The 26,772-nt window shown below is 36.8% G+C and overlaps 1 protein-coding gene across 1 annotated transcript in view; it reads left to right on the forward strand.

Annotated features, from left to right (window-relative positions):
- Positions 1-1,732: 1,732 nt before the first annotated feature.
- The window catches only part of LOC121390120 (coatomer subunit alpha-like), a 34,165-nt gene continuing 9,125 nt past the window's right edge, over positions 1,733-26,772 (forward strand). The window contains exons 1-24 of the mRNA XM_041521854.1: positions 1,733-1,847; positions 3,762-3,875; positions 4,643-4,716; positions 6,071-6,151; positions 6,491-6,567; positions 7,458-7,567; positions 8,694-8,909; positions 9,697-9,832; positions 10,358-10,440; positions 10,909-11,059; positions 11,486-11,552; positions 11,901-11,976; positions 12,398-12,480; positions 12,971-13,110; positions 13,764-13,849; positions 15,883-16,021; positions 17,600-17,762; positions 19,809-19,955; positions 21,127-21,316; positions 22,456-22,551; positions 23,265-23,474; positions 23,923-24,018; positions 25,409-25,521; positions 26,512-26,652. Of these exons, the coding sequence (XP_041377788.1) occupies positions 1,808-1,847; positions 3,762-3,875; positions 4,643-4,716; positions 6,071-6,151; positions 6,491-6,567; positions 7,458-7,567; positions 8,694-8,909; positions 9,697-9,832; positions 10,358-10,440; positions 10,909-11,059; positions 11,486-11,552; positions 11,901-11,976; positions 12,398-12,480; positions 12,971-13,110; positions 13,764-13,849; positions 15,883-16,021; positions 17,600-17,762; positions 19,809-19,955; positions 21,127-21,316; positions 22,456-22,551; positions 23,265-23,474; positions 23,923-24,018; positions 25,409-25,521; positions 26,512-26,652 (2,829 nt within the window). The 5' untranslated portion in view covers positions 1,733-1,807. The remainder of the gene's footprint in view (positions 1,848-3,761; positions 3,876-4,642; positions 4,717-6,070; positions 6,152-6,490; positions 6,568-7,457; positions 7,568-8,693; positions 8,910-9,696; positions 9,833-10,357; positions 10,441-10,908; positions 11,060-11,485; positions 11,553-11,900; positions 11,977-12,397; positions 12,481-12,970; positions 13,111-13,763; positions 13,850-15,882; positions 16,022-17,599; positions 17,763-19,808; positions 19,956-21,126; positions 21,317-22,455; positions 22,552-23,264; positions 23,475-23,922; positions 24,019-25,408; positions 25,522-26,511; positions 26,653-26,772) is intronic.

Here is a 26,772-nt window from a genome sequence, read left to right on the forward strand (position 1 = left end):
TACACAGACAAACAGAACTTTCCGGATCCTCTACCTCAGTATAAGCAGCATCTATCATTATGTGCCATTATTCACTTAAAATCCACACATGACTGTGTATATGTTCTTATTTAAATGTTTACTTATGTTTTAAAATGTGCCATGTCGTTTGTATTATTCATATATAGAGAAATAAAGATTCATTGATTGTATCAAACATTCTTCTCTCTTGATACGTGGACGGTATAGGATCGATTCCCGCCTGTGAGACTGTGACGGAACATGCTCTTATCGTTTTCGCCGGTGGCGATGTTAATTGTTTCAGAGGGCCGTGTGCGGCTTGGTTACGTAATACCTCCGCGCGACCGTACCCCCTATTACACACCCAGACCAGTTGTGGAGGCCATGTGGCCAGTAGTTACGTAATACCTCAGCGAGTTCTGTTATACGACCTTGTATTCCTAGCGGAATGGCAACAGCTAGTCTGACCATCTAGAAAATATGCCGTCTTGGTCGCTGTGGAAATATCACATGATAGGGGGAGTACCGCGATGTGCCCCCAGGTGATATTCGGTTTTGTAATAAATAGCTAGGATTTTAGATATATCGGGGAGAAAATTTGGAAGGCTGCAGGGGAACGAACGTCGTCCACTGAACGATCTATATAAGTTCAGTCTGGACGTGGTAAGTATATATTTCTGCTCTGTTGTATAACCTTGATGTGATTGATGTGACTTTAAATATTTTAATACTGTATTATACCAATATTATTTAGACAGTGTTTCCGGTAATCTGACGAAGTAAATTGTAGGCTTCACTGTTCTAAAATTATTAAAGCTTAGCCGGTCATCCTAGAGGACCTAGGTAAACTGTAGGTTATTGTCTTTATTGTGATAGGTACCAGTATTAATTCTGTATTACAAGGTTACTGAATGAGTAGTTAAGGGTTGATTAAAAATTAACCAGTTAGGAATAGAGTTGTAATTCCTTATTAATTAAGTTCCCCTGGCAGCGTTTCTCAATTATCACACGTGTGTGTGTTGTATCACGGTGAAGTGATTAGAATATTGTGTAAACTAGACACCTAGTGATTAACTAATTAAGTCATTAGCTCTGGGTTGTTATTATATTGTTGTTGTTAATTAACTACTGCGGCAAGTACATTTGCCAGCGTAGTGGTAATACAGATTCCAAAGTGTATGCTGTTTTGTTGTGTTTTCTAGTGAACTAAACGTACTATATATATATATATATATTTATATAAGATCTTATCTCTGATATACCTAGAGTCGAGCCACTCGGGTATTGGACTGCCCAATACAGAGAGAGATCTAATAGATATACAGTTAGGAGAGATATTTGGATAATCGTGTTTTATTCAGTTACGGGTATTATAGGATCCCCGTGACAGAGACCATTAGGTTATTTCTCGTTCCAACTAGTGCTCCACTGGTATATCAAAGGCCGTTGTATACATGTACAATCATGTTTGTGGGATGGTGCATATAAAAGATCCCTTGCTACTAATAGAAAAATGTAACTGGTATCCTCTGTTACCAAATGTTAGACAGCCAATAGCCGATGATTAATAAACCAGTGTGCTCTAGTGGTGTCGTTAATGAAAAAGACCCCCCCCCCCCCCAATTTTTTTATGTATAAATATGATACAAGTATATATTTAAACTAAACACCGGTCGATTATTTAAACCAATCATATTCACGTTTACATAAAACGGAAATTGTAAGACGTGGACCGGAAGTTATTTAGGTTACACGCATATCAGTGGAATAAAGTCTACAGGTGCAAATACTGCAAAAATTGTCTTCAATGTTGACTAAATTTGAAACAAAGTCGGCTCGAGTGAAAGGTAATATTAAGAGGTTGTATGATGGTTATTTTTTGTTATAGGAAAATTATTAGTAATATTCTGTGACAGACGGTATGTCAGGACTTGGTCGACTGACACTGGTCTGACTGGAGTGGATAAAATTGTAACTTCATTTACACGGCAAAACAGTTAACAATCTCATTAAAATCAGCTCAACGGAGGCATGTTCAAGAGAGCGAGTGCTGCAGTTGCTCACTAAACTGGTTTTTGCACCTAATTTAATTTTAAGATTAAACTGACTGCTCTTGAGTTTGCAGCCAGTCCCAGTACTGTTCTGTGGGTAGGTGTGTGTGTGTGTGTGGGGTGGGGGGTGGGGTGGGGGTGGGTGGTCCTGACTGAATCATGTAGCAGTAAAGACAGAAATATGTATGGAAACAATAAGCAATAAGAGGTGAAGGACCTGAAATGGTACTGGCAATTAAACATATCTGTATCGGCATTGAATTCACACAAGTTGTTATACACCAAAAATAAGGTAAATCCTGTTAACAATGAGAAAAATACTATTTTAATTACCTTGATTACAGTGTTGATTATCATTTTCTTTTTAATTTAATTTAACTTTTTTAACTCGATAAGATCTGTTGGTATAATATAAATTAGCCTACGGAATTCGACGAGAAGTTGCGATTGAAATAATCACTGGCTGACTTCGAGTCAACTACGCGAGTAACGCACATGCACGTTCGCAATCATCTGATCAAGTGCCCATATCTGAGGTCGAAAATGTTCAAGGCAGTTACGGTACTTTGTATTGATCACAGATCTGGCGGAGTTCAATTTGTCAGTGACGACAACAACTGTGTTATGCGCGTGGATACCCCAAAGTCGGTCTCGACCACCTTCCCTAATACCGTTCACGGATATAACCGAGATATTGCCGGCAATTTTCGCAAATATATTTCATGGAAATGTCCGAAAGGGCGCCATTGTTGTAAGTAGGATTATGGGATACAAAATGGATGCGCCCATAAGATAAAAGTTATCGTTTTCATGTGGCGAACAGATTACGAAATGCATACGCAAAATTCACCAACTTGAGTCTGAATCTGATAGACAACAGGATACTAGTATACGCAATACACAGTACTTGAAAAATATTAGCGTGCACCCAGTTTTAAAAGTTACATGCACACGCAAAAATCAGCATGCACCGGTGCATGTATTAACACTGCATTTCGAGCCCTGTCATTGATACTTATGTCGCGCAAGAATGCGAATGTTCATTCTCTATTATTTGAATCGGGTGATTTTTTTTTAATGACGTCATTTCCTCTAGCTGCTGTGCATTTTTATGGATCATTTAGTTATATTGGAAGGAACTGTCGTATTCGTGTTTAGTTTATATTTTATGAAAGCGAATGAAGGGAACGTGTCTAACATTTATGCTGTCGGTTTCCACCATTTAATTTTTGCCAACAGCTGTTGAACATCGCTTACAAGTAAATTACAGGCGTGAAGTTTCCTACATGTATGATTTCTTTGGCCAACGACCGTGTCTCATGTCATGATGATGATTAGCGAAGAGGTTTTTTTGTTGTGTTTTTTTTTTAATCAGTGCGTCTAGATCCATTTGTCTACTCTGCTATAGCATTTTCCATTAATTTATAGTATACATTTTTTGTAGCTTTCACATGTATTTTCTTCAAAATATCTAAATATGATTGCCAGAATAATCCGGCTTGTTGCACAAAAGTAGTGCGAGTCAGTGGGTGGGTGGGTGGGGGGGGGGTTTGTAGGCATGGCTTAATTTTTTTGGGTTCATCGAGATACGAACGAAAAAAAGTAAGCACCTCTGGACCAATCAGATTGCCGTAAAGTGTATAGATGCAAAGAAAATTTAATTATATTATTATTAAACCTCTTCCCATAATATATGTTTATCTATTGTAGGTTTGTCCTTTCACCCGAAGCGACCATGGATTTTAGCCAGTCTTCACAATGGTGTTATACAGCTGTGGGACTATCGGATGTGCACACTTATTGACAAGTTTGATGAGCATGATGGTAAGTTATTTACACGCATTTACATGGGTCATTAAATTAATGTTAAGACCTACTTCCAATTTAGGAAATTGGCAAAAAATAAGCTGTTTTCATTCATGTTCCTTTTAACAAAAATGAAATATGAAATCTTTATCTGATTCAATGCTGTCACCTGGGTCACCCTCACCCTCGGATTAGCTTATTAGATATATTAAATCCTAAGTTTTGAGCTGTAAGAATGTTAGGAAAACCTTTGAAGTAGTAATTTCAACATTTTCATCTCATTTTGAAGTTAAGTTATCTATTATCTGTTTTTCTCAGAGAGTTTAATGTCTGAGATCTTAAATTGTCTTAAAGAGTGTTCTTTTTCTCCATGTCTCCTGCAATTAAAATAAATCTTAAACCTGTCAAAAGGGAATCATTCAAAACCATTTATTTTATAATCTACCCATTGTAGGGGTACTTTATCAAGCATAAAAAAATAAGATAGGCAAAATGCCTACTACTAACCCAGTGTTTGACAAATATTTAAGAAAGTCATCAGCCCATATAAAAGCCTTGGCTAGTGCCCTTGTATTATAGTAATTCAGTTGATAATTGTTACTAGTCCAGACCACAAATTCACTAACCAGCACAGAGGTTTATTGTATTTGACGAACCCTGACTAACATGGTGTGTTGCAATAGAGCCAATCACATTTTTTGTTACATAGATACATTCAGTTGTGTAACAGTTAATTCTGTTGGTTTTCATATAATAAGGTGTACCATCTGTTTAATTAATTTCAGGTCCTGTACGAGGAATTTGTTTTCATCAGCAACAGCCGTTGTTTGTATCTGGAGGAGATGATTATAAGATTAAGGTATTATTAGTGTTCCCCAGTTTATATTTTAAAGACCTTTAAAGCCGCACACCCTAGTTCCATCCAGCGAAAATAAATTATAATTTGGTTAATCTACAAACCTGTAACACACTTAGATCACGTTTTTATCAAATGGAGTGAAAAAGCAGCTTTTATATCGATAAATACCATGGGAATCCCCATGTCCCAATTGCTTGAAGTAATTTTGAAAGTTAGTATTCTGATGTCACCGGTAGATGTCGCTCGAAGCACAACAATGCCTACGTCACGACAAATTTCACAGACTTGGGGTGCGTTCGTTTCACCTCTCCTGGACATGTTCCAACTGTTCTGTCCTGGTTGTATCCCCTCTCCAGATATCGTAAGACTTAGCAAAATTATTGGTTTTAAGGGTTTGTAACGTTTTGTATTGAGACACTTACTTGTCTGAACTTTATTGTTACTGAAAATGTTCACGAACTGTGAAGAAAAATCTCACAAATGAACAACAACAAATCGGATGTTGATTGCGCGAACCGTGCACGAGAAAACAAACCGAACCAAAATGATAACAGTCACGTGGTATACCAACGTCTGTGACATTGAAATGGAAATATCCCGTCTAAAAATAGATTAGACCGTGTCTGCTCAACGTTTTTTTCTCAAACATGCGTGCGTTTTTAAGAAATATCACATGTCAATTATCACATGAAATTATTTCGCCAAAATAAAATTTGCCAACTGCTTTCAAAATTCGAAATTGGCGAATTTGGTGAGTGCCAGAGCTAGCCTTGCACACAATTTTTTATTACCCCGTTATTTGATTAACAAAATTTTGCTCCATGTGAATTTTTTTTTTAAAGTTGTGGTTAAATGTTACTTTGTAACTAATTTCTGTTATGTATACAAGAAATGATTTAAAGTGCATCTAATGAAGTGATGTTTGAAGCAAACTTTTATAATTTTGCTAGAAAAAAGATTTTTATTACATGTTAGTAAATAAAAAATACTATTTTTATTAAACAAACTTTAGGTGATGGCCTTCAACAAATTCAAACGAACCAGTTTTAAACAAAATTAATCTTAATTAGGAATTAAATAACATTTAATTTTGTGCAATTATTAGTTAAATTCAGAGCTCGACCTGCCCATTGCCAAAGTAGCCAAATATTACTTACTAATTTTTATACAAAGTAGCTACAACATTTAGTAGTTGGCTAATAAAATATTGTATAAATTGGCCAATTTTTAATCATGTTCAAGGATATTTAAAAATTGGCTAAAACTAAATTCTTTTCAGTGTGAGTATTGAAATTAAAAATCTTTTTCACTGAAATTGTTACAGTACAAATTTTGCCATGTTAAATGTTTTCAGGTTTGGAACCACAAACAGAGAAGGTGTCTGTTTACCCTGCTCGGTCATCTGGACTACATACGGACAACCTTTTTTCACCATGTAAGTTACAGGAATGTTTATTATGATTTGTGCAAATTCCAGTATGGGTGTTGGTGTACACTAATGTGTCGTACAGGTACTAAACACATTTTTGTATGTGTTTTAGAATCACTGCAATAAAAAAAAAAGAGTTTGTTTTGTTATGATTCTTAAAGGGTTAACGTTTTACATTTTAAAAAAGTACCAGAATTTTTTTTTTTTCATTTTTAAAAAAATGTTTGAAACTTTTCAGGTTATTTAAGTTTAGTTTTTTCTCTCAAGAAAATTCCAATACAATCTAAGTTCATCAAATGACTAGCCTCTGTATAAATTAACTGGTTATTACTCCTTTTTCTTTAGGAATATCCCTGGATTCTAAGTTCATCGGACGACCAGACAATCAGGATATGGAACTGGCAATCACGAAACTGTATTTCGTAAGTGTTCCAGTATTTTAACTTATTACAATACAATTTGATATCTTTGCAACAACCTATCAAGAGAAAGACTGACAGTGAGAGATGGAAGGAGAGAGAGACACAGACACAGACTGATTGAGTGACTGAGGGGCTAAATGGGGGTGTGTTGAATGAAACCTTTTAATAAAAACAATACACTGTAATAGCAACTGTTTTATTCTCTAAAATTCTAGACCTGGTTTTGCAACAACTGTGGACCAGTCAGTTTTTTAACTGCTGGAGCAAGTCAAGACAGTTTTTAAGTTCCAGGCCCTCATCTTGCCGGTGAAATGAATGTTTTCTTTGCCGAAATTCAGCTCACGTCGCTAAGTTATTAGCAGTAGTGAGAAGTCGAGGTAGCCATAACTACTATTTTAGATAGATATATTACGATATGTAGGTGTATAATTCAGAATTTTTTCGAATGGACACGGAACATGAATGTTCACTTCGCCTGTTTATATCAAACTTTTCCCCTTCTGGAAAGGGAGAAGTCACTTCTACTTTTTCAGTTCTAGATTAGGGCTTGAGTTCGACAGTCCCATTACAGAAAACTATAAAAAAAATTTTAAAGGTCATTTATATATTTACAGTTGTAAATTTACATCTCCAAGAACTTTTATGGGTGGCAAGACTTCTACAATATGGACTTCTAATGCCTGTTGCTAATGTTTTTTACTGTTGGGCTAGAAAATAGTTACGCTAAACCCTATGGCTAGTGGAGAAAAAACCCCACCACAAAATATCCCAATATGCAAGCAGAAATGTGATTATTTTGGGTTTCCCAAGCTCAAATTAAAAATTTAATTATTAACCCATGGTGAATGATTATTATTATTATTATTAATTATAATATTATTTGTTAACAGGGTTCTGACGGGACACAGTCACTATGTGATGTGTGCGATGTTCCACCAGTCAGAAGACATGGTGGTGTCGGCCTCCCTCGACCAGACTGTCAGAGTGTGGGACATCTCAGGTAGTTATTGTCTCCCCTTTACAATGTAAAAAGGCGAAATATAGATGATAATAAACCAGGGCTTCTAGATTATGGTAGCCTCACTGCCATGGCTAGTGATATTCAATGTTGGGCTAGTAAATAACTACTATTGCCATGCCTGATTGCTAGTGAATTTTTTGGGTAAAATGTTGCAGTTACGTCCATTTTGTAATTATAAATATCCTGCCCACACCCAACCCTTCAATGTTAGTGTTTTAAGCTCTATCTCCCTCTTTAGATAACATATTTGATTATTACTAGTATTTAGTAAAATTGTATTAACTTGAAGTAAAGTAGGGAGAGTGAATTTTTAATTGTTGCTTGTAAATTTAAAAAATCACTGATCCCATGGCTAGTGGATTTTATGAAAATTCTAGAAGCCCTGTAAATAAGTTACCAGTTATTATCAAATTTATGTCCTGAGTGTAATACTTTTCACATGTCACAAGCTTTACCGAATACAAAATGAAAATTATTTCCTGAAGGACATACATTTTTATAATAACTGGTTCCGAGTTCATTATTCTATTTATTATCTCAGCTATATCTATTTTTGTATCTAAAAGCCTTTATTTTTTATATCTATACACGTTTGTATATGAAAACGATGTAAACCACTTTACATACTGTTCTAAGGATTGCTATAATTTTGTATTTTATTAATGTTCACAGATAATTAAAAAAAACAAAGATCTATTTATGTTGTTCGTAATCAATTGTATTAAAATAACATTTATTACAAATTTAGCAATAAAATTGAGTGGTGTAAATGCAAAGTCTTTAAACTAGGTGATGTCAATGTGTGTGTTTACCAAATCGTGATGAGGTCGTACTTAGTACCAACAAAATTATTGTTTTGTAAGGGCCAAATAATTCAATAATTTTGTACGTTAACCAAAGCAGAATGATTTCTCACTATTTTACTGATCCCTACAGCAGTGATAACCAACAATATCTGTATAAACAGTAAAATAAATTTTAACATACAAGATCCTTTAAATTTGAAGAATAACATTCATTCAGTAAAGTAAATCATTAGGCGATAAACAGTAAAATTTGAATGACCGACAAATAACATGTATATAATAAATAATATATTTTTTAGGTCTGAGGAAGAAGAATGTTGCTCCAGGACCTGGAGGTCTAGAGGATCGAATCCGCAACCCGAACCAGACCGATCTGTTCGGCTCGTCGGATGCTATAGTAAAACACGTGCTTGAGGGGCATGACCGGGGGGTGAACTGGGCTGCCTTCCACCCCACCCTGCCACTCATTGTGTCTGGAGCCGATGACAGGCAGATTAAACTCTGGAGAATGAATGGTAAGTACACGACCCACGCCCAACCCCTACCCACCAAAAAAAACCCACCCCACCAAAAAAAACAACAACTGAAAACCCACAGGATTAAAACAACACGTCCATGATGCAAAAATTGTGAAAATAAATAAATCTTGGTCTTCCCATTCCTTTCCTTTCTCGTTTTTGCGTTATATACATGTATACCTTATTTGTACATCAGTGTTCAATATATAGTATTAAAGGTCATGGTCTGTCAAGGCTGTATGGATTTGTACATCAGTGTTCAATATATAGTATTAAAGGTCATGGTCTGTCAAGGCTGTATGGATTTGCAAATAACAGATTCCTTTAATGTTAATGTTTACCACATTTCCATTGGAATTCTGTTTTTACTTCCTCAAATGTATGGTACTCGTACATCTGTTGATCTGGCTGTACAATTCCCTCCATAATGTCAACCCCTAATCATTGAATTACTAAATGTATGGTACTCGTACATCTGTTGATCTGGCTGTACAATTCCCTACATAATGTCAACCCCCATATCATTGAATTACTAAATGTATGGTACTCGTTCATCTGTTGATCTGGCTGTACAATTCCCTCCATAATGTCAACCCCATATCATTGAATTACTAAATGTATGGTACTCGTTCATCTGTTGATCTGGCTGTACAATTCCCTCCATAATGTCAACCCCTAATCATTGAATTACTAAATGTATGGTACTCGTACATCTGTTGATCTGGCTGTACAATTCCCTCCATAATGTCAACCCCTAATCATTGAATTATTAAATTAATTTCAGAATCGAAGGCGTGGGAAGTGGATACGTGTCGTGGCCATTACAACAACGTTTCTTGTGTTCTGTTCCACCCGCACCAGGAACTCATTCTGAGCAACTCTGAGGACAAAAGCATCCGAGTCTGGGACATGAGCAAAAGGTAAAATGAAACTGAAAGTAGAAAAGGATAGACATGTACATTTGTATTTATTTTTGGTATTTATGTACGTGTGTGGGTGGGGGAGTGGTTAGAGAGAAAGGATATCCTATGCTAGGAGTCTTGGCCCGGAAAATATATTAACATTTCTTTTAGTGTTGTTGATCTGTTTTATCTATTTAAACAATTTTGTCTTTTCCCACAATACCTGTTTATCTTTTATGTAGAAATGTATGAAATTCAGTAATATACTTTGATTTATGTGATCGATGTCTTTCTGCAAGTTTATTTTAGGGTTGTTATTTTCAATCATTAAGTGTAATGTTGCAGCTATAAAATCTCAACATTTTAATAGTACTGATTAATTTTGTTCCACGGAAAGCCTGTAATAGTATTTGTTCATTTGTGTTTGAAGTTTTCCTAACCATTTGATTGACCTATAACATAAAGGTATTTTTATGGCAGATCTATGACAGTTATGGTTTTATTTACAGTGAATTATTTCCATTTGTATTTTTTCTCTCACAGAACTGGTGTTCAGACATTCCGACGAGAACACGACCGATTCTGGGTTATGGGAGCTCACCCAACTCTCAATCTGTTTGCTGCAGGTAAGAACAGTCAGAGACTCATGTTCAACCATGTGTCTGTATTACCATGTAAATGCTTTAACATAAATTGGATATACTTTTAAATTAAAATTACCATGACTTGTTAATTTTAACACATCCCATATGCTATTGGTCGTACTGATGTTTTCAGTGTTTTGAAACTTGTTTTTATATCTTAATCACACTATATTTAATTTTGATCTGTCCATCCTTTTGGTCTCTGAGAATGACTTTCCATAGCAGTATTAAAACAAAAATTGTTCAATATAAATAATAATTTTCACATACTCGCTTTTGTTTGACATATGATAACCATTCATTCATGCATTCATTCATCCTGTTTTATAGTAATTGACTTAGCGCACAGAATAGTTTTATATTTAATCGGCTTAAAATCATTTAAGAAATCTTTCATTAGGATAATGCCACACATGTTTCATTATTTACATCTGTTCTTATTTTTTTCAGGCCATGACTCTGGTATGATAATTTTCAAGCTGGAGAGAGAGCGGCCAGCGTATGCGGTCCATCAGAACATTCTGTACTACGTGAAGGATCGATACCTGCGCAAGCTGGATTTCAACACATCCAAGGATGCTCCAGTTATGCAGCTTAGAGGGTCAGTATTAAGCATTAAACCAGGGGGGCCTTTTTTAAAAAGTACAATTGGATTAAATTGACAGATCTTTGATAAATTTATTATTCATTAAATGTTATTATATTTAAAACACAAGGCTAGCTCTGGCACTCACCAAATTTGCCAATTGCAAATTTTGAAAGCAGTTGGCAAATTTTATTTTAATTTGGCTAAATAATTTCATGTAGTAACTGATATTTTGTAATTTTGAAGTTTCATTGAAAATTTGGTGAAATTTTCTACTCACCCAGAGCTAGCCCTGAAACATTTTGGTCACGTTAGGGTCTCTGCATTTGACTGACATACTTCCGACGCCAAATAACCGTAAATATAATGTGTTGAGTGCGTCGTTAAATAAAATGTTTCGTTCCTTCCTTGACTGACATATTGTTTTCTTCTTTACTATAGTGGATCTCGGACGCCTGTGTACAGTATGTCGTACAATCCGGCAGAAAATGGAGTCTTGCTGTGCACAGTAAGTATAATCATGAGTCACATTCAGCCAGTGCAAATACGTTATGGCCCACTTTCCATTCATGCATCTCCACACACTTCGATCAACTTTTTTTCAGCACGCTGATACTCGCGAGGAGTCGCATATATGGAAAAGTTCCTATGTAAATGCACTATACCGATAAACTTGCGCATTAAATCGCGTTAATGGAAAGCAAGACTTAGTATAGATATATATAATTTGGGTGAGGGGTGCTTTTGTAAGAGTTCAGGTTAATTATTTATGATAAAAGAAAATATGGTTATCTTCATTCTTTAAAAATGTACACAAGCTGTTGATAAAAGTTAAACCTTTCCATTTTGTTTGTAGAGACCATCAAACATTGAGAACAGTACCTATGATCTGTACGCCATTCCCAAATCTACGGACTCTGTGAACCCTGATGGTATGTACTAAGAGTTTTTCTAGGAAACAATAAGAGGCATTATTAATCAGTTATGATAATTTTTTTCAGATGTAAAAGATTTTGATGTTAAAAAGAAAAAGTGGAACAATTTTTAGATCAGTTGGTTATGATAAACAGTTTATGATATATTTTAGGCCTTGACTAAACATGAAAAGCAATTTTTTTGTTAATGGGGAGGAAAATATGTATTTTATAATAATTAGCTTTTTAAAGAATTTGTTATCAGCCTCTTCTGCATGATATAACTGAGTTAAAACGTAAAATGATATTTATTTGAGCATGTTTTATATTAAGATCATTGCAGCTTTTATAAAATGGGTTTTATATCCCACTTGTCAGAAATTAAAGCAGTTCTGTGATTTTCGAAAACTTAATGAATGTCTTACACTTGATGTTTCAGCACCAGAAGGCAAACGATCAGCTGGTTTAACTGCTGTATGGGTCGCCAGGAATCGTTTTGCTGTCCTTGACAGAAGTCATTCGGTAAGAAATGTAGATTAACTAGTATATCAAAAGTCATGTTATGTACTAATATATCTGTGGTGCATATAAAAGATCCCTTGCTACTAATGGGAAAATGTAGCGGGTTTCCTCTCTTAAGACTATATGTCAGAATTACCAAATGTTTGACATTCAATAAATAAATCAATGTGCTCTAGTGGTGTCATTAAAAAACCCACTTTAAACTAAAGAAATCAATTGGCTCTAGTGGTGTCGTTAAACAAAAAACAAACTTTAAGAAATATAGTTTTACAGATCTTGTTGTCAAAACGAATTGAGGGGAGTGATTATTATTACTTAGGTTCTCTCCACCCAGGGGAGGAATGTAGCTCAGTGGTAGGAACATGTTATCTAGCAGAATCGGATTTCCTATCCTCCACCAAATGTCGAAATAGTAAATAAAACCAAATTGCCATTATAGTTTTAAAATGTATTGAGGTGTGGTCTTAATAAATATTTTGCTGTGTTATAGATAATCATTAAGAATCTGAAGAATGAGATAACGAAGAAGGTGCAGGCACCGAACTGTGAGGATATATTCTACGCTGGCACGGGATGTCTCCTCCTCAAAGACAGCGATTCCGTGACTTTGTTTGATGTGCAGCAGAAGAGGTAAGCACATATTTAATAGTCCACTACTGTTCCAACGGGGGGGGGGGGGGGGGGGGGGCTTAGCCCAGTGGTAAAGTGTTCGCTTGATGTGTGGTCGGTCTAGGGTCGAGGCTATTTCTCGTTCCAGCCAGTGCACCATGACTGGTATGTCAAAGGTGTGGTATGTACTACTCTGTCTGTGGGATGGTGGATGTAAAAAAATCTGTTGCTGCTGATTGAAAAGAGTAGCCCATGAAGTGGTGACAGCAGTTTCCTCTCTCGATATCTGTGTGGTCCTTATACATATAACCGTAAATAAAAGGTGTTGAGTGTGTCGTTAAATAAAACATTTCCTTCCTTCCGTTCCAATAGGTTTCATCTTCGTCTTTCTGTCTGTCTGTTCGTCCGTCCGTCTATCCCACATATATATATATTTTTTTTTTCATTTTTTTTTTTCCTGCACTAAAACTCTGTTCTGAGTTCTAGATTTCTACATTTTATTTGTCATTGCCAAATCACTAAATGTGAATTAAAGTTCAGTTTGGTGAATAATATTTCATAATTAAATTGCTTAAACTATGCTGCTATTTTACATAATTTTGTGGTGTTAGTCTAGTATACATTTACTGTTACAGTATTTTACTAACTGAGATATCTGACGTTACTTGTTGCAGATCACTGGCCACTCAGAAGATGTCTAAAGTGAAGTATGTGGTGTGGTCCGGTGACATGTCCCATGTGGCTCTCATCAGCAAACACGGTATCTTATTACTACTTTTAACTTAATTCTGTTTAACACATAGGTGAAAGAGTAAAAGCAAAACCCCCCCCCCCCCCAACACTCATAATCAGAGGGCGAGATGTAGCCCAGTGGTAAAGTGTTCGCTTGATGTGCAGTCGGTCTAGGATCGATTCCCGTCGGTGGCCCCATTGGGATATTTCTCGTCCCAACCAATGCTCCACAACTGTTGTGACAAAGGCCGTGGTATGTACTACCCTGTCTGTGGGATGGTGCATATAAAAGATCCCTTGCTGCTAATCGAAAAGAGTAGCTCACGAAGTGGCGACAGCTGGTTTCCTCTCTCAATATCTGTGTGGTCCTTAACCATATGTCTGACGCCATATAACCGTAAATAAAATGTGTTGAGTGCGTCGGTAAATAAACCATTTCCTTCCTTCCGTAACCATATGTCCAACGCCGTATAACCGTAAATAAAATGTGTTGAGTTTGTCGTTAAATAAAACATTTCCTTCCTTCCTGATAATCAGACTTGCTCCTGCTTGCATGAGGGGGATTGAACTCGGTGGGTAGAGCATGTGCTTGAGGTGCTTATGTTGAATTACCTCTGTGGACCCATTGTCTGATTGGGGTTTTTTCCCGTTGACTGAATTGAAAACTGATATTTTCTGTATTACCTTTTTAATGATAAATAAATATATAAAAATAATGAAAAGTGTGTGTCTGCCACCCACAAATAATAATTGACATTCATAGCGATTTACCCATATTTCACATACATGTAGTTGTGGCCCTAGAACTTAGGAGATACAGAAATTTGTTTTCCTGGCTTTTTTCCCCACAATGCATCAAAAAGATTGAGTTGAAATATTTTTTATATATAGGGAATAACTGGTTACTGTCTTAAGATATCGGCTTTATCCTGCGAAGGTTAGAATAGCGAATGCAACTGTACCGGCGTCGTGGTTAGGCCATCGGTCTACAGGCTGGTAGGTGCTGGGTTCGGATCCCAGTCGAGGCATGGGATTTTTAATCCAGATACCGACTCCAACCCCTGAGTGAGTGCTCCGCAAGGCTCAATGGGTAGGTGTAAACCACTTGCACCGACCAGTGATCCATAACTGGTTCAACAAAGGCCATGGTTTGTGCTATCCTGCCTGCGGGAAGCACAAATAAAAGATCCCTTGCTGCTAATCGGAAAGAGTAGCCCATGAAGTGGCGACAGTGGGTTTCCTCTCAAAATCTGTGTGGTCCTTAACCATATGTCTGACGCCATATAACCGTAAATGAAATGTGTTGAGTGCGTCGTTAAATAAAACATTTTTTTATTTTATTTTTTTTATTCTGTAATCCTACAGGAATAGTCGGAAAATTATTATTTATTCCATTTTTATGTACGCAAATCAAGTATTGTCAACCTAGCAAGGCTTTTGCTGTATGACATCATACAAGATATATGGCGTCATTATTTGTAAAACGCTAGCTACATTCTGTCACATTCAAAAAGTGTTTCTAAACTCCATTTCATAAACAAATATACAAGTTTTGTATTGTTATCGCAAACTAAAATTTATTTGCATTTACTGTACTAAAACAAATGATTTAAAGAGTATGTTTATTAAAAATCTAGTCTGAAATGCTCGAGTCGAGTCGGATTTATGTCACGTGACCTATATTTTTGGTCAACATATCTTGACAGTGAATACAGTGATAGCGGGATAAATAGCTTTATCGTCTTCTGTTACAGATAATGTTTGACTTTAATGCTGATTTACTCATATTTCACAGTTATGTCCCTTGAACTTAGAAGATATTAAAATATGTTTGGCAGTACTCAGAATGCTTGCTTGTTCATTTTATCTGTCTAATCCTGTTAAAAAAACACCCCGAATTAATGGTGTTAAATATTCCTATTTTGTAATAGTGATAGTAATGTTATGACATAGTAAACAATAAACTATATACCTCTCATTAGTTGTTTCTTTGGTGCCTTACTTTAATAATCTCAATAAAAAAATAAAAAAACCTTTACACTCTTTTGTTTTGTTTTACAGTGATATCGGTGTGTAACCGAAAGCTGGAGAACCTGTGTACAATCCACGAAAATATTCGCGTGAAGAGTGGATCTTGGGATGAGAGTGGCGTGTTTGTGTACACCACGAGCAACCACATCAAATACGCGCTCACAAACGGGTACGTTAGTGTCGTTGAGTAACCACATCATGTAATTGCTCACACAAAGGGGTACGTTAGTGTGGATGAGTAACCACATAAAATATGCACTCACAAACGGGTACGTTAGTGTGGATGAGTAACCACATAAAATATGCACTCACAAACGGGTACGTTAGTGTGGATGAGTAACCACATAAAATATGCGCTCACAAACGGGTACGTTAGTGTGGATGAGTAACCACATAAAATATGCACTCACAAACGGGTACGTTAGTGTGGATGAGTAACCACATAAAATATGCACTCACAAACGGGTACGTTAGTGTGGATGAGTAACCACATAAAATATGCACTCACAAACGGGTACGTTAGTGTGGATGAGTAACCACATAAAATATGCACTCACAAACGGGTACGTTAGTGTGGATGAGTAACCACATAAAATATGCACTCACAAACGGGTACGTTAGTGTGGATGAGTAACCACATAAAATATGCGCTCACAAACGGGTACGTTAGTGTGGATGAGTAACCACATAAAATATGCGCTCACAAATGGGTACGTTAGTGTGGATGAGTAACCACTTAAAATATGCGCTCACAAATGGGTACGTTAGTGTGGATGAGTAACCACATAAAATATGCGCTCACAAATGGGTACGTTAGTGTGGATGAGTAACCACATAAAATATGCGCTCACAAATGGGTACGTTAGTGTGGATGAGTAACCACATAAAATATGCGCTCACAACGGGTACGTTAGTGTCGATGAGTAACCACATCATATACATGCTCACACAAACGTGTATGTTAGTAACCACATCAAAATACACACTCGTAAAGGGTTATGTTAGCAAACACATAAATACACGCTCACAAACGGGTATGTTATCAACCACATCAAATACGCACTCACAAACGGGTATGTTAGTGTCGATGATTAACCACATCATATACATGCGCTCACAAATGGGTACGTTAGTGTCAATGAGTAACCACATCATATATGTGTTCACAAATGGGTATGTTAGTGTCGATGAGTAACCACATATACGTGCTCATAAACGGGTACGTTGGTGTCGATGAGTAGCCATATCAAATACGCGCTCACAAACGGGTATGTTAGTGTCGATGAGTAACCACATCATATAAATGCTCACTAACAAGTATGTTATTGTCATTAAAAAAATGTTGATACTCGCTTGGTGGTGGTGTGGTTAAGCCATAGGACATTAGACTGGTAGGTACCGGCTTAGCATCCTGTTACCGGCTCCAACCAGAGCAAGTTTAATGACTTAATGGGTATGGTAAGGCCAAAACACCCAACTAACCACTAACCTACTGTCCTGGACAGATAGCCGAGGTGTGTGCTTGAACCTTAATTGGATATATGCACCAAATTAAGTACAAATCAATCGATTCCTTTTTTTTTTTGCGTTTGAAAGAAGCATATTTTCTTTTCATACATAACCTGATCTCTTACTACTTTTCCCATAGTCCAATGGATTCACCTGAATATCCCCACAGTCAATCAAATGGCTCTGTCATGGGTATCCAAGCTTTCTTCAGTGTGTTCTCTTGTTTTGTTTTCTTCAGAGACCATGGCATCATTCGAACTCTGGATCTTCCGATCTACATCACTAGGATCAAGGGAAACAGTGTGTACTGTCTAGATCGGGAGAGTCGTCCACGCGTTCTAACCATCGACCCAACCGAGTTCAAGTTCAAACTGGCTCTTGTCAACAGAAAATATGAAGAGGTGCAGCAAAGTTATTTTTGATTTCTTTGTATCATATTTGATTAATTTTAAAGGACGTGGTAACAAATTTAAAATACGAATAGAAACAAAAAATAAAATAACAATCCTACAGAGTCTTAGTAAATTTGAATAAATATACCATGTTACTTATTTTGTATCTATAAATCAGAGCTCGAACTTAATGGCGGCACTGACGGCAATTGCCGTCGTTGAGATATAAATTGCCATAGGTAGAGAGCATCACCTATGGCACTTTTGTGCCGTCGGTAAAGCTCCTCAATAATGGCGAAATGTATACCTGGTGTACATTATCTGCCAATGTTTAACATTTGCGCATTTAAAAGATGTCTACATATAACAAGATAGCATTTCAGTCAGGTTTATTTGCTGCAAATGTCACTTTTTAAAAAATTGCCATAGGCAGGCTCAAAATTGCTGTCGGTGGACTGTTTCACCCATTGCAATTCTTTTAAAAATTGCCATGGGAGACAAATTCGTAAGTTCAAGCCCTGTAAATGAAGATATTACAGTGAAATCCCATAAAACCAGACCCTCAATAAACTGGAATTCATTCATTCATTCATTCATTCATTCATTCATTCATTCATTCAAAACTGAAAGTTTTTTAGTCCTTTTTCAAGTATTGGTGCAGAACACAACCTCTCTAAACCAGATACCCCTTAAAACCCAACCTTTTTCTTGGTCCTCATGGGTGTCCAGTTTAGAAAGGTTTCACTGTATGTGTAAAACATTTTGTCCTCTACTGGTTCAACTGGAGGGGATTACAGGTTTCGACTATGTCCTACTCTTCACCCGTCTATCTGACCCACGTATAATTTTCCAGACGTTTTGTTTCCATGCCCCTAGACTTTTTGTTTCCATACTCAAATTTTATGTGTAACCTTATCATGCACAGGTATAGATCACGTTTGACGTTCATCGACATTTACCCATTTTTGACAGAGTTGTTGCCCTTGTTAAATTTTAATCTGGAAACAAATGTTAGAAAATGAAAATCAGTTGTAAAAATTAGTCTTGATATTAGATATTGCTCGTTATACATGTAATTTAGAAGCTATGATGCATTGTGTTTTCGTATATGAAAATGGATTTATTTTCCTGAGCTTCTTTGGGCTATTTGTCACTCCAAGCCAGTGCACCACGACTGGTATATCAAAGGCTGTGGTATGTGTTATCCTGTCTGTGGGATAGTGCATATAAAAGATCCCTTACAGCTAATCGAAAAGAATAGCCCATGAAATAGCGACAGTGGGTTTCCTCTCAATATGGTCCTTAACCATATGTCCGACGCTATATAACCATAAATATAATGTGTTGAGTGCGTTATTAAATAAAACATTTCCTGCCTTATTTGTCAGCAATAAATAACTTACAGTTGGTTCGAATGCCAGTTGAAAAATAAGACCAACTTATAAAATAATGTGGTGTATATTTTTCTAGGTGTGTGGGATCCTGAACATTATAGATCAACTGCATCGATGGATCCCTCATCTAAATTTTTTCCCTCTATCTCAGTCAGTGTTCCATGACTGGTATATTAAAGACTGTGGTATGTATTGTCCTGTCTGTGGGGAAAATGCATATAAAAGATCCCTTGCTACAAATGGAAAAATGTAGTGGGCTTCCACAGAAGACTGTGTGTCAGAATTACCACTTGTTTGACAACCGATAGCTAATAATTAAGAAAAGTTAGATGCTACAAGAGCACATTTATTTATTAATCATCGGCTATTAGATGTCAGCATTTGGTAATTTTGACATGTAGTCTTAGAGAGGAAGCCCACTACATTTTTCCATTAGTAGCAAGGGATCTTTTATATTCACCATCCCACAGACGGCATAGCACATACCACAAACTTTGATATACCAGTTGTGGTGCACTGGCTGGAATGAGAAATAGCCCAATGGGCCCACTGACAGTGCATTGACGAGTGCTACGTCTCACCCCCTTGATGATTAAAATGTTAGTGTTCTCTAGTGGGTTTTTTAAACAAAACAGACTTTTTAACTTTATGATTGTTGTAGGTGTTACACATGGTTCGTAATGCCAAACTGGTGGGCCAGTCGATCATCTCGTACCTGGAGAAGAAAGGATATCCCGAGGTCGCGCTGCACTTTGTGAAGGACGAGAAGACACGCTTCGGGCTGGCTCTCGAATGTGGAAACATTGAGGTACAAAATACATTTTTTTAATTTTTATACATTAGCCTGACCCAATTGCATTTCTCACCCAAATCTTTAAAGTGCTCGCCTGAGGTGCTTACAGTTGAAGGATCGAATCCCTTCAGTAAATATTAGTGCAAAACAGAAACTCTCTAAACAGAATACCCCTTAAAACTGGATTATTTTTGGGGGGGGGTTTCAGTCGATGTATGGTTTAGAGGGGTTTCACTATGTCTGTAAGATTGTTTTATACATTTAACTTCGAAACAATGATGAATTTGATCTTCGTATGTAGGTGGATTTATTTTTTTCGTAAGTGTTTTGAAATCTGATCTGAGCTTTATTTGTCAATAATAATAATTTAAAGTTGGTTGGATTCCCATTGTAAAACCAGTCGTGCAGGTAACATAGATTTGGTGTTCATTGTTCTAGCTCATAGGATCAAATCCCCTTGATGGACCCATTCAGGGTTTTTTCAACAACCAACCAGTATCCAATGACTGGTGTATCAAAGGCTGTGGTATGTGCTGTCCTGTCTCTGGGAAAATGCATATAAAAGATTTCCTTGCTGCTAGTAGAAATATGTAGCACCTTTCCACTCTTTAGACTGCCATAATTATCAAATATTTGATATCCAGTAACTAGTGATTAATTAATCAGTGTACTGTTGTGGTGTCGTTGAACAATTATTTTTTTTCTCCTATAACTGGTATATCAAAGGCTGTGGTATGTGTTGTCCTGTCTGTGAAAAGTGGCATGTAAAGGATCCCATGCTGTTTATGGAAAAAGGTAGCAGATTTTCATGTCACAATGACGAGGTTTCTGGCCTTCAGTAGTTAGAAGGCCTGAAGAATGTGTCCAATTACCAAATGTTTGACATCCAGTAGCCAACGATTAATAAATGTGCTCTAGTGGTGTCGTTAAACAAAACAAACTTTCCCATAACTGGTATTTCAAAGGAAATTATATGTGCTGTCCTGTCTGGGAAAGGGCGTGTGAAAGATCCCATGAAGTCCATGAAAAAATGTAGCTGATTTTCATGTCAGAATTATGAAATGTTTCCTCTGAAGAATACTTGTCCAAATTACCAAATGTATGACATCTAATAGCTCATGATTAATTAATCAATGTGGTCTTGTATTGTCGTTAAAAAGAAGACAAACTTTTAACTGTATTACAGATTGCTTTAGAGGCAACGCGAGCGCTAGACGACCAGTCGTGCTGGGAGAAGTTGGCCGAGGCTGCACTGTTGCAGGGAAATCACCAGATTGTCGAGATGGCGTACCAGAGAACGAAGAACTTTGAGAAGTTGTCTTTCCTTTACCTGATCACTGGAAACCTTGAGAAACTGAAGAAAATGATGAAAATAGGTAACATACATTATTTACCATTATTCTGTTGATCTTATTATTATTAAAAGTAATTTAATTTAAAATATATTACTTATTATAATAAATTTTCGGTCAGAATTATGATTTATTCTATTACAAATTTATTTAAATTTTAGTTTCAGTTCGATATTTGTTACTTGAAAGAGAGCTAAAAAAAAGTACAAAACTGTTCAAGTCAGTAAGAGTCTTGCTAAAGCAAATTACTGACCCAAACTAACTGTAAATATAGATAATGTAAAAGTCCACTCTATGAAGAGTCAGTAATGTTCTTATGTAATCTGAAGCAAATGTTCAATTGTGATCAGGGACGGGATGTAGCCCAGTGGTACAGCGCTCGCCTGATGTGCGTCAGTCTAGGATCGATCTCCATCGGTGGGCGCATTTGGTTTTTTCTCATTTCAGCGAGTGTAATAAAGGCCGTGGTATGTACTATCCTGTCTGTGGGATGCTGCATATAAAACATCTTTACCGGCCTCGGTGGCATCATGGTTAGGCCATCGGTCTACAGCCTGGTAGGTACTGGGTTCGGATCCCAGTCAAGGCATAGGGTTTTTCATCCAGATACTGACTCCAAACCCTGAGTGAGTGCTCCGCAAGTCTCCGTGGGTAGGTGTAAACCACTTGCACCGACCAGTGATCCATAACTGGTTCAACAAAGGCCATGGTTTGTGCTATCCTGCCTGTGGGAAGCGCAAATAAAAGATTCCTTGCTGCCTTGTCGTAAAAGAGTAGCCTATGTAGTGGCGACAGCGGGTTTCCTGTAAAAAACGGTGTCAGAATGACCCTATGTTTGACATCCAATAGCCGATGATAAGATAAAAATCAGTGTGCTCTAGTGGCGTCGTTAAATAAAACAAACTTTACTTTTGACTTTATAAAACATCTTTCTGCTAATCTTAAAGAGTAGCCCATTGCGTAGCGACTGCAGATTTCCTCTTATTTGTCTGGTACTTAACCATGTGTCTGATGCCATATAACTAACTAAACTGTGTTGAATTCTTTGTAAAATAAAAAAATTCCTTCCTTCAATTAATCCCCCTTGTGATCAATTTTGGAACAGCCCTTTTTTAAAAAGTATTATCTGTTTACTCAGGAACATATTAAAACTTCTCTTACAGCTGAAATCCGTAAGGACACCAGTGGACATTTTCAGAACGCCATGTTGTTAGGAGACATGAACGAACAAGTGAAAATCCTGAAGAATTGTGGACAAAGTAGGTTTGCTAAACATAACTTGGTCATAGATTGTCTAAATATGATGTTGGAAAGGACATCAAAAAGAATACAGTATCTCTGTTTTGGAGTCAGGTTAATCTTTTATTGTGTCATATAGACAGATTTTGTGCGTAGGGTAAACCCTTTAAATATAGTGTTGAAAGAATATAAAACATAGGCAAAAATATGAAAGAAGAAACCTGTTTATTAGCAGCATGAATATTTTATGTTTTATACATGTCATCCGTCTGGATCAAAGTTTGAAGTGCCCCTAACTTTTAATAGAGAATTAAATACTTCCATGCCAGCAATTGGCGAGATATAATTTTTATAGCTGCAGATTAAACAGTTTGATAAGATGTTACACAAACTTTGCATCCTTTTATATAATTTGTATCCTGACTTCATTACTTGTACCCATCGGTGGGCCCACTTGGCTATGTCTCATATTAGCCAGTGCTGCACAACTGGTGTAACAAAGGCCATGGTATATACTATCCTGACTGTGTGATGCTGTATATAAAATAGCCCTTGCTGCTAATTATTAAAAAAGTGTAGTCCGTTAAGTTGCAGCCTCAGAGTTTTTTTCCCAGTCTATTATCTCTGTCGTCCTTAATCGTATATGTCCAGTGCCATATAACCATAATTAAATCGGGTTGAGTGCATCGTTAAATAAAACATTTGTTTATTTTTAATTTTTCATTACCTGTAGAATCTCTGGCGTACCTGATGGCCGCCACCCATGGTTTGGAAGAGGAAGCCGAACAACTGAAAGATGGTTTTGCTGAGGGCGAAAAGATTCCAGACCTTTATCCCGATGCCAGATTGATGCAGGCACCAGTACCCATAATGCAGCAGGAGAGCAACTGGCCCCTGCTGACCATTTCAAAGGGTTTCTTTGAGGGAGCTATGGCTGCCAGAGGTTTGTACTCATGGGATGTCTATGTACAGTAATTGATTTTTTAATTAATTACTGAAAATTTATCATATCAACTATTTGACACCATTGACATGGCCAACATTTTATAGATACACTCTATGTATATTTTAATGCTTCAGCCGTATAACTAACTATTCAGGGCCTCGTTTCACAAAGCGATCTTGGCTGTAAGATCACCGTAACTGCACAGCTATCATATGCACTTGAGGTGATATTAGCGTTAAGATCGCTTTGTGGAACGGGGCCCAGGGCTTAAACTTTCCACTAACGACAATAATTTTTATCCATTTATAAAAACTCATTTGATAAAGCAACCTGACCTATGTCGGTTTATATTGAAGCCACATCAGTTGCTGTTGATGCTGTCGTTACGTTAAAACCCTGCTATTGAATGGTTATTTAAATCGGTTATAATACTTGTTTAACACAGGTGGAAAACAGACTGGTCTGGCGGCGGCTGCGGCCGACATTGAAGATGGAGCAGGAGAGGGCTGGGGTGAAGACGCCGAACTGGTCATTGATGACGGTAAGAAACAGTTTCTTAACCTTGTGACTACAGAAGGCTAGATACCTTGCGTGATGTTAGCCTTCTGACTACTGAAGGGTAGATATCTCGCCTGATGTTAACCTTCCGACTACTGAAGGCTAGATATCTCGCCTGATGTTAACCTTCCGACTACTGAAGGCTAGATATCTCGCCTAATGTTATGCAAGCAGACGCAACTGCATGCAGTGCCTTTACAAATTCGTATTTCCTACCGTTTTACACTGACTAGAAATAATAAAACAGGAATTGCTTTGATAGAAACTTAAATGGCCACTTTAATTTTATGTTTTTCTGTGAGAAATATCTGGAAATTTTGAGTGGTTTTCAGTGAGTATTTTCGCTTGACAACAGTGGCAGAACATCATGATCATTTTGAGGAATTGATAGCTGATTGTGACCGCTAATTTAATATTAAATTTGACCATCTTATGAACACATTTAATTATTTGGATATGAATCGTAGTTCACTTACAAAAGAAAATGTAGACAATACAACACAGTAATTGGGAATAATGGCCGTAAATACTCACCACATGGCTACAAATGTGCCTGTGTCAACGTAACTTTATTGACATTTTGCCTGATTTCAAACATTAACTGCTTCAAAACATCATAAAAATTAGAAAACCCCACAAAAATCATACTTACCAATTCACATATGAACATTATTTTATGTATTTAAAACATTTTAAAATGAAAATGAGTAAACATTATAAATTTTTACCCACTCAACATGATTTTTTGTCAAAAATTAAACCAGTAGTTTAATTAGTTTAGTCTTTGTTTGTAACAACATTTTGGTATGTATTGTTGGTAATTGTAAACGAAACATTATAGGTGACTTTCTTGAAGCCATGTTTTTTAATTGAGAGATTTAATGAGTGGTTCCCCATTGTGATATAATATGGAATACCATAGTATCTTTATTTATTTACTTATTTATTTATATTTAATTATTTATTTATTTATTTATTCTATCTTAGCTATACAATTTTCTTAAAGCTGTCTTCCACTTAACGATCATTTCTTCAAAATGCTATCTATTTTGTTAAAGGGGCGGGACGTAGCCCAGTGGTAAGGCGCTCGATCGATGCGCGGTCGGTGTGGGATCAATTCTCGTCGATGCGCCCATTGGGCTATTTCTCATTCCAGCCAGTGCACCACGACTGGTATATCAAAGGCCGTGGTATGTACTACCCTGTCTGTGGGATGGTGCTAATTGAAAAGAGTAGCCCATGAAGTGGCGACAGCGGGTTTCCTCTCTGAATATCTGTGTGGTCCTCAACCGTATGTGACGCCATATAACTAAATAAAATGTGTTGAGTGCGTCATTAAATAAAACATTTCTTTCTTTCTATTTTGTTAACAGAAGGAGGATTTGGAGCAGGCGAAGGGTTTGATGATGAGGCTTTGGTGGGGGGTGACACGGCAGGGGGTGGCTGGGACGTTGGTGATGAAGATCTGGAACTACCAGCCGATCTTGTAAGTTTACTCTTGTAACCGACGAAATGTGTACCGTTATTTCTTTTATTGTTACAGAGAGGCAGGACATGGCTCAGTAGTAGAGCGCTCGCCTGTTCACTGTCAATTAATGATGTTGATCCCTGTTGTAGGGCCCATTAGGCTATTTCTAGTTGAAGACTGATAAATCAAAGGCCGTGGTATGTGCTATCTTGTCTGTGGGATGGTGCATGTTTCCTCTGTCGGGGCAGGATTTAGCTGAGTCGGTGAGTGTTCGCTTGAGGTGCTTGCATCGCAGGATCGAACCACCTTAGTGGATCCATTCAACTGATTGGGTTTTTCTCGTTTCAACCAGTGCATCACAATTGGTCAAAGGCTGTGGTATGTGTTTTCCTGTCTGTAGAAAAGTGCATATAAAAGATCCCTTGCTGCATTAGGAAATATGTAGCGGGTTTCCTCTGACTACGAGTCAGAATTACCGAATGTTTTACATCCAATAACTGATGATTAATGAATCAATGTGCTCTAGTGGTGTCGTTAAAGAAAACAAACTGTAACTTTTATATGTTAATTACTTCCAACCCTTTATGAATTAATAACATAAAAAAAAAAAAAAAAAAAAATGGAAATGTGCATACCTGTTACGGAAATTATGGAAAGTCTAGGAGTATATCATTTTCTAGGCCTAGAAAATTTTGGAACTTTTAATTATGTCGTGGAAAAATAAAAAAATAACTAATTGATAATGTTTCCATTTAAATATTCACATCAAAATATTGTAATGTTATTAGATTATGTTGTTGATTGCAGAAAAATCTTGAGAATGCTTAAAAAAAACAAAGGTGATGGAAAAGCCCATTGAAAGATTGAGAAAAATGTGAAATTTGGTCAGTAACAAATTGTATTATCCATAGAGAGGACACAAGTGAACTCTGTTGTCTCCTATAAGCTTCTGACTTAGCTGTATTGTGTTTTTTTTAAATGTAAGCATATTTACCATTCTTTATCAAGGATATTGGGCCAACCCCTGGCACAGAAGAGGGATATTTTGTTCCTCCAACGAAGGGTACCAGTCAGAGTCAAGTTTGGTGCAACAACTCGCAGCTACCAGTCGATCACATTTTGGCAGGATCATTTGAGACTGCAATGAGGGTATGTATTACGTATTACAAAAGTCAAAACGTAGCTTAAATTTTAACATCTGTTTTTTTGGGGGGATTTCTTTTTTCTGATATGATACAACAAGTTCTGTAGATTAAATAGACTGCTAAA

This window comes from Gigantopelta aegis, chromosome 15 (genome assembly GCF_016097555.1).
Source record: "Gigantopelta aegis isolate Gae_Host chromosome 15, Gae_host_genome, whole genome shotgun sequence".
Lineage (NCBI taxonomy): Eukaryota > Metazoa > Mollusca > Gastropoda > Neomphalida > Peltospiridae > Gigantopelta > Gigantopelta aegis.